Source organism: Onychomys torridus, chromosome 7 (assembly GCF_903995425.1).
Source record: "Onychomys torridus chromosome 7, mOncTor1.1, whole genome shotgun sequence".
Lineage (NCBI taxonomy): Eukaryota > Metazoa > Chordata > Mammalia > Rodentia > Cricetidae > Onychomys > Onychomys torridus.
Genome location: NC_050449.1, coordinates 112,306,725 through 112,315,293, shown reverse-complemented (window position 1 = coordinate 112,315,293; position 8,569 = coordinate 112,306,725). Strand labels below are relative to the sequence as shown.

The following is an 8,569-nucleotide window of genomic DNA, read 5'->3' as shown; positions in this document are numbered from 1 at the left end:
CCTGCCTGAGGACACGCTGTGATCAGTCCTAACTCCATCTCTTCTCCACCCACCTCCACTCCAAATTCTTTAAACATGAAAGAGAACATCCTGCAAATCAAGATGACCTTGCCCCTGCTGAGCAGGCACAGCCCTACTGTGGGCATCTGTAAATCTGTGTCCTCTTCCTGAGCATCTCCCTCAGGTGGAGAGTAGCTTTGGGTGTGCTGAAGTACCTTTCCAAAAGACACTGGGCTCTTCAGAGCCTCTGAAAGCCGATGCCCCTGGAGGCCAACAACTTGAGAATCTGAGCATACGTTACGTGACTTTCTGAGTACCTCTGCAGGGAGACAAAGCTATGCTCTTCAGGCCCACTCACCTGGTCCTGGCACAGAAGTTCAATTTTCTCCTCTGCCAATACGGCAATATCCTCCTCCTTCTCCTGCTCTGGCTTTTCGTTATTAGAAGAACTAGTGGTTTGAGACTCATTATCCAGGTTGATGATCTTCTCATAGACATGTTCCATCACCTTCCGGACCTGCAGCATGTCACTGGCAGAGAGTCTGTCTCTAGAAAAGACAATGACATGTTTTGACATCACGAAAAACCTCTTACTATTTTTCACCGTGTCAACGTCTAAAGATAAATGTCACAAAGACAGTGAAAATCAATCCGTGTTTAGTCACTGCCTTAATCCATTTGAGGGCTGTGAGAAGAGGTCCTAGGGTGCCTTCTAGCGCTCATGTACACGCAATAGCTACCTGCATTTTACTCCTTCAAGTACTCATCTGAAGGGAGGGAGGGAGGGCAGACCCACCAATTAACTACCTAGGGCTCAGTGTTACTCCCACTGCTGTGCCTTCAACCACAAGCAGACGATGACACCCCAGGCTAGACATTAATCCACAGCCTGCTCCAGACCACAAACTCAGCAGCTGGCCTGTCCTAAATTATATAACTAAAGTCCCTTTCTTCTATGTCCTCATCTCTGCCATCAGTCAGTCAACCACCATCAAACCTCACAGCTAAGGTCTAGACTCTTCAAGGACCCCGAGGTTGTCATTGAATCTACTTGAAGCGATGTCTAACTAAAGCTTGCTATAAAGTGACCCAGTGTGTGCATGTGGAGGGGAGTGTTGGAGCAGGCGGAGGCACGGGCGGAACAGAACACTTAGCCTCATGGTGGCCACCCCGTAAGTGTCTGGCTGGCCACTGGTCCCTCTGTGTGAGCCCGTCTGGCTTCACTCGCTAGCATCTACATATCAATAACAGTTCAGTCTTCCTTGCTAGACCTCAACTTCTCTGCCTCTCTTGGAGCCACATCTACCTCTCAGGAATTTCTGGTGCTGTGGCATGGCGTGGCATGGCTCTGCAACCTGGCACTCAAATTCAGTCATGAAGCTTCTACCTTGTCGTCCTACTCCACTCTGTGTGTGGGAACATGCACCCCATGCCCGTCTCTGGTATCTTGACCTATTCCTGCTTGGGAACTGTCTCTGGGCAGTCCACCCATCCGTCTGTGTTCAGGTGATTCCTTCTAGAAACCTCCTGGAAAGCTCTGCTCAGAAGCAGGTTATTTTCCCACTCTCATTGTCCCTAAGTATTCATAAAAGCAACTACTGTACACAGTGTTGTCCTGAATGAACTGTGTGCTTTAGAGACAGGGCTCACATGGCCTTGAACTGATCCTCCTCTGTCCACCTCCTAAGAACTGGGATTACAGGTGTGTGCCACTACATACAGCTTACTAGGTCTGGCTATGGAACTCACTAGGCACTACCCGGAACTACCAAGGTACAAGCCGGCAATTATGGGCTGGCTGGGCTAACCTGTGATTGGAGACAGGCTCCACAGTGAGCAGCCTCTCTGACCCAGCACCCGCCCCTTATTACAGAGGACTAGAAGGACGAGGCGGCGGCAGTGACTGGGGTAAGCAAGCGCAGCGGTTACTTACTTCTTTAGAGTTTTTGCTCCTGAAGATGCATGAGGTTGGAGGTAGAAAGGAATTTTGTTGAATTTGGGCATATTTTTCTGAAATATTAAAAGTTTAAGAGGTATAATAGTTTCTATTAGCTGATAAAATTAAAATGCTGTCAACAGGAAAACATGATTTGCAAATAACTATTTTTACAATCAAATGACTTAATGTAATTTATAGTAAGTTATCAACTGAAGTGTGCCTTAAGAGATACTTATCAGCAAGTATGATGTTTAGTTTATAATAAGAATAGATGAAGACAAATTATATGTAATATAAGTGCCAAAAAGAGTCTTTGTGGCATGGCTTTTCTGAAATTGTTGTACAAGGCATTACAAGAGAATAAACCTAACATTTGAAAGCTGTATAAACCAGAACACTGGCACTGAGGACTGAGGGCCTAACTAGAAGCCTGAGTGTCTCGAGAGTCTGGAGCCTTCACCTGCTGCATGGGTGGACCATCACCCAGCGGAGAGGCATTAGGCTCTCCTCCTACCTCCCCCTGACAGAGGGAGGTCTACTATGAAGAAAACCCCATTCTCAAAGACGACGGAAATCATCTGGTCAGCTTTCTCAGGGCATAAGCCATGCTGTAGGGTCAGTAATGCATCCGGGAGAGTTCTACACTCAAAGGAAGCGGTGGTTTATGGGAAGCTTGGACAAGGAAGGACACAGAATATCCACCAGGTGTCACATTGGCTCTAAGTTCTTGGGGTGGTGTATCTGGGGTGGGAAACAAATTTTCTAAAGCTTTAAGAGATTAAATCCCTTTTCATATGGCTTTAGGAATACACAAACTAGTCAAGAGGACATAAAGTATCTATAGGAATTTAGTGCACAGTAAAGACAGCATTTCAGATTAGTAGAGACAGGTCAGACTCCAGATGCTGCACTGGCACACTGCTTAGTTCTCTGGAGAAAGTTAGAGTCTTACCTCACACCAAACAGAAGAAGAATAAATAACAGATTAAAGGGTTAGGCAAGAAAATGACAAAGTAGGAAAAGCTCAGCTGAGAAGGCCTGCCCCACCCCCATTCTGGGTTAGGAGACCTAACAAAACATGGAACTCAGACCATAAAAGAGCAACTGATTATACCTGGGAAAGGACCTTGCACAAAGTAAACGTTTAATGAGGCACAGAGGAGTCAGGTTAATAGGAAGAGAGGCCACCTACAAGTCAGTGAGATGAACGGGCCGGCTAGAGGAGCGGTAAGCACACCAGCAGGTGACAGAGACCAAGGCCAGTATGAAAAGACTCTTAACCTCACCACGAGTAAAGAAAATTCCCACATCAAAGTCATCAGACAGTATCTGCCTATCATGAAGGTGAAGTGTCCGGTGTGGGTGTGGCTGTGGGAACTGGGCATTCTTACACTGTTGGTTCAGAAGTAAATTGCCTTTGTGAAGGGCAATTTGGCATTATCAAAATTTAAAATGTGCATACCCTTTGATCCAGCAATTCCACTTCTAGGAATTTATCCTAAAAAGTACACAAAGATACATGTACAAGGACGTTCACTGCAGCACTGTTTGCAATAGAAAACATTGGAAACAACCCGAGTCCATTAATAAGGGGCTGATCAAACACAGCAGAATAGGGTGCAGTCATTTAAGGGAATAGTCCATAAGCACAGGCATGAACACATGTCCAAGACATAGTTAAATAAAAACGTTGCAGAACACTGTAGAGATCTTGTGCAAGATAAGATGAGCTATACACGTACACAAGCATGCAAATAATCTATGCTCATGTAGGTGGAGAAAGGAGCAAAGGCTGCGTCAACCTAGCAGGTGCTCCCTCTGGGAGGAGGGCGGGGTGAAAGGGTGGGGAGGAGGGATGGTAGAGGTGGGCACTTCACCCCAAACACCAGTTATCTTATACAATAAGCATATATTGTCGTTACAGCTGAAACCGGACAAATATTGGTATGTAAACAATTATTAAAATGCATCTGCAACTTGGGAACTTCAGGAAAGCAGAGGGGCTTCCACCTGGCAGGCGACTTTTGTTACAGTTTAAGACTGTGCTGTCTTAGACAGTCCTTAATGTCACGATCTGGGAAAAGTAAAAGGGCAAAGTGGGAGTGGAGGACACTTACATCCACAGTGATGTCAATTACCCATTGTGGTACTGTCTCATTGAGAAGCATCGCCTCAGTCTCACCCCCGGAATCCCGGCAGAGCAGCCTAGACACAATCCATCAGGTAGTCAGTGTCATGACAAGCAAGTGGACAGCAGAGGAGGAGCCCTCACAGCGCTCACTCAGGACGGCAGAGGTGACAGCAGGGCAGGGAGACTTGGGCCCTGAGGAAGTTGCTTCTGAGTCCTGGGTCACCACAGGGAGCACTCGGCAGAGGGCCTAGCCAGTGCCATGGTGCATGGCAGGACTTGGCCTGCAGTGAGGTTCTAGTTTGGTTCCTATACTCAGGGACCATCACAAAAGAACAAAGTCTATACTCAGGGGCAGGGCAAACATCCTCCTCACTCCTGACAACTATGGGATACTGGTAACACTTGCCCAGCTCCACTACAGCTGTGCTGGAAGCTGGGGGTGAGCTACACCAGCTTTTCCTTTCTTGGAGGGTCCATAGAGGATTTCCTGGCAGCCCAGGTGGAGCCACAACAGTTCCTAGGAACAGCCCAGCCTATCTTGCCTGGTCTGATTCCATGGGCAGGGACTGCTGTAATGCTGTCTGATCTGTGCCCCCGACAGTACCAGCAGAGATGCTGCTTAGAGGCAGGCATCTGAGGGAAAGGGAGGGACCATGAATCTTGCCTTGGCCCTTCTGGATCAGAGTTCACTGCACCAGGCATTTAACTATCTCAAGGAGATGGAAAAGCTAATTCCAGATACTTTTAGAAGTTAGTGACACACTGTTCATGCATGAGCCAGCACTTCCTAGCAAGAGGGTTGGTCTGTTAGGCAAGGCCTTTCTTAGGCAGGGCCTCTGGTCCTTCTCATTCGTACCTGAACAGTGTGCGACCTCCAGCTTCACCAAAGATCACAGGAGTGTGGGGGGGTACTTGGAAATACCCATTTCCCTTCTGGACTCTGCTCTCCTGCTCTCCACTCACTAGGAAAGACAGGCAGGCCATTAGTGCTGAGACCACAGCTTATAAACACTGATCACAACAGGCTGGAAACATTCCAACCTTCTAAAACTAAAACATCTTGGGGCTGGAGAGATGGCTCAGTGGTTAAGAGCCCTGACTTCCAGAGGACCTGGGTTTGTTCAGTCACCAGCAACCACACAGTGGTTCACAACTATCTGTAACTCCAGTTCCAGGGGACCCAACACTCCTGGTCTCCATGGGCACTAGGTATACAAATGTTGCACATACATAAAAGCAGGAAAACACTGATACACATCAAATTAAAAATATATCTAAAAAAAATTTAAAATAAAAATCCTGTTACTCAGCCAGAGTTAGAAAAACAGGTGGGCCGGGCGGTGGTGGCTCACGCCTGTAATCCCAGCACTCAGGAGGCAGAGGCAGGTGGATCTCTGTGAGTTTGAGGCCAGCCTGGTCTACAAAGCGAGTTCCAGGAAAGGCGCAAAGCTACAGAGAAACCCTGTCTTGAAAAAACAAACAAACAAAAAAGAGAAAGAGGTGGTGGAAAGATGCTCACAGATAAGAGCGGGCTGCTCTTCCAGCTCAGTTCCCAGCAAACACGACGCCTGCACCGCTCCAGGGGGTCTGATGCCCTTGCCTGGCTTTCACATGCATCCCAGCAGGTGGCATACACATATAACATTTTTTAAATATTTTAAAAAGTAATAAAAGGTTAAAAAAAAAAAAACCACCATTAAATTCCTAAAAATAAGAATTCTTATTTTATATTGGCTGTATTTCAGAGGTTCTTACCAGAAGTCCAACATGCTACCCACTGTGAAATAGAGCCCCGCCTTAGGAGGGTTTTAAAACAAGATAAATGTAGCTGACCCAGCGCCCGCCCTGCATGCACGTACCCTGCCTGTCTCCAGCGCCCTGTAAACTGGAGCACAGTGGCACCCTCTGTCATCCTTACACTTGGGATAGAGGTGGGAGGAGCTATGGCAACTGTGAGCCAGCTTGGACTACAAGACGTCTGTCTCAAAAAGCAGATGTATCTCTCTGTGTGTTTGAGGCCAGCCTGGTCTACAGAGTGAGTTCCAGATAGCCAAAGCTACACAGAGAAACCCTATCTTGAAAAACCAAATCAAACAACAAAAATCTCCCTAAACAACAGGCATCTTAACCACCCCTGTACAGAGGTAACTGGTTATGTTTCTGTTTTGTCTTTTCTGGGGGGTGGGTGGGTGGGTTTTGGTTATTTTGCAGGGATTAAAGGTGTGCACTGCTACCACATGGCAAGTTTCTATTTTGACTATCAAACACCGGGTTTCTTTCACCTTTGAGAGCCACACCCTACAGTGGTCTCATCTCCTGCAAGCTGTCTGAATTCACTGGACATTCTCACTTAGGTGCAGCAAGGAGACAATTAACTGGGCACTCCAGATACACGTCACACTTCAGCACACTGTGTCACCTCTTGCTTTTCTGAACATACACACACTGACCATGGTTGGCTTCACCCTCTTCTTCATCCAGGGGAGTCACGTGTGTCCTTGGCCAGTGCTCCAGAAGTGCCTGCAGTAGAAGTCCTCCTAAGTTCACTGCAAGTCAACAGGAGAGACAGGGAGAGTTTACTATCTAAGACAGAGCAAGATCCATGTTCGGATGTTACATCTGAGGCTGGAGAAGCACAACCATAGTATAGGGCAGGCTATGAAGAGGGCAGCTAGACACCCAAAGGCAGAGGCAGGTTCTCAGGGGAAGGACCTGCATGTGAGTGCCTGGGGCTATATACACAAGCTTGGTGGCTCTGAAGTGGCACTGTCCAAGCTGACATTAAATTCTTTTTTTTTTTCTTTGTTGAGTTCAGCCTGGCTTTTGACTCCTCATCTTTCTTCCTACTCCCAAGTACAGGGATGACAGGGCACGTGCCATCATGCTGGGGTGGGTGCACATGCTTAAGCTCCTAACCCAGGACTAGAGACAGGCAAGTCTCAGCATCTGATCTCGAATCTGAAACGATGATGCAGAAGAAACTCTACATTGTTCTTCGGCGGTCACTTTTTTCTTTTCTTTCTGTAGAGACAGGGTTTACACTATAGCTAGACTAAGGCTGCCCTGGAACCCATGCAATTCTCCTGCCTCAGCATTCCGAGTGCTGGGATTACAAGCATGGGCCACTATGCCTAGCTTAGCTATTCTTCAAAAACAAAATAACAAGATGCTATTTGCAGAGATACTCTCCTGAAGCCAGCAACACTTCATTTGTACACATGTGTTGATTTGTACACACCAAATTCTTAGAAGAATGCTGAGTGAAGATACAGTAAGTGTTATGATGAGCCAGGCAGTGGTGGTGCACACTTTTAATCCTAGCACTCGGGAGGCAGAGGCAGGCGGATCTCTGTAAGTTCAAGGCCAGCCTGGTCTACAGAGTGAGTTTCTAGGACAGCCAGGACTACACAGAGAAACCCTGTCTCAAAAAAACAAAACAAAAACAAAACAACAACAACAAAACAAACAAACAAACAAACAAAAAACCCCAAACCAAACCACAACAAAAAAGGGGGACACTTACAAAGATGACTAGCCAGAAATCCCCACCCCGATCCACCTCCTTCAATGGAAAGCACTGAACTCACATTTTGGGTCTGACCCGTCAGGGCTGCTGAAGCCGGCGTCCTTTGCAGACACCCAGGCAGCAAAGCAGTCACTTTCATCCAGAGTGATTGTCAGCATCTGTCGGAGGCAACAGTGTCAGTGGTACTCACTTCTGTCTACAGCAGCTGAACTGGCATGCGTCGCACACCAGACTAAGGCGTTAAGCCATGCTTCCTGGGAATCAATGCAGCTATGGCTTACTTTACGCAAGTGCCAAAGGCTTAAATGGTAGTTTACTAACATGAGGGGAAAAAGCAATTGCATGTACATACTTAAAAACATCAATCGCCAAAAGAACAGTTAGGGCATACTAGGGATTTCCAGTTATCCAAAATCACAGAGATATTGATAACTCACCCCTGTTTTGAGATCTACTGAGAACCAATTTGGAACGTACACCATTTTAAATCTTTTCTTAATTTCATCTTCAAAGTCCACTTTGCCCAGATCTTCCACTTTGCATGCCTGCACAAGGAAGCACAACTGTCAGCATGACGCCACAGACTCCCTGACTGGCACTTCACCCTCCATATTTCACACTGGCTAAGTAATCCTCACGTTTTAGCCTAAGGCCTTGCAATAGCTACCTGTTAGTATATTTTATTAATGAGCTGGAGGGATGGCTCAGTGAAAGCATCTGTTGCTCTTGAAGAGATCCTGGGTTCAGTTGCCAGCACCAACTTGGCTCACAACCATCCATGACTCCAGGTCCAGGGATCTAATGCCTTCTCCTGATCTCCCCCAGGGATCTAATGCCTTCTCCTGATCTCCCCCAGGGATCTAATGCCTTCTCCTGATCTCCCCCAGGGATCTAATGCCTTCTCCTGATCTCCCCCAGGGATCTAATGCCTTCTTTTGATCTCCCCGGGCACCAGACACACACATGGTACACA

At 47.0% G+C, this 8,569-nt stretch overlaps 1 protein-coding gene across 3 annotated transcripts in view; it reads right to left on the bottom strand.

Annotated features, from left to right (window-relative positions):
- Positions 1-8,569, bottom strand: part of Wdr48 (WD repeat domain 48) — a 40,798-nt gene that overhangs the window by 1,960 nt on the left and 30,269 nt on the right. For all 3 annotated transcript variants that reach the window (XM_036194235.1, XM_036194236.1, XM_036194238.1), the window contains 7 exons: positions 8,034-8,141; positions 7,658-7,754; positions 6,521-6,616; positions 4,927-5,032; positions 4,057-4,144; positions 1,934-2,010; positions 359-548 (listed from right to left, as the gene is read on the bottom strand). In XM_036194235.1, the coding sequence (XP_036050128.1) occupies positions 359-548; positions 1,934-2,010; positions 4,057-4,144; positions 4,927-5,032; positions 6,521-6,616; positions 7,658-7,754; positions 8,034-8,141 (762 nt within the window). The remainder of the gene's footprint in view (positions 1-358; positions 549-1,933; positions 2,011-4,056; positions 4,145-4,926; positions 5,033-6,520; positions 6,617-7,657; positions 7,755-8,033; positions 8,142-8,569) is intronic.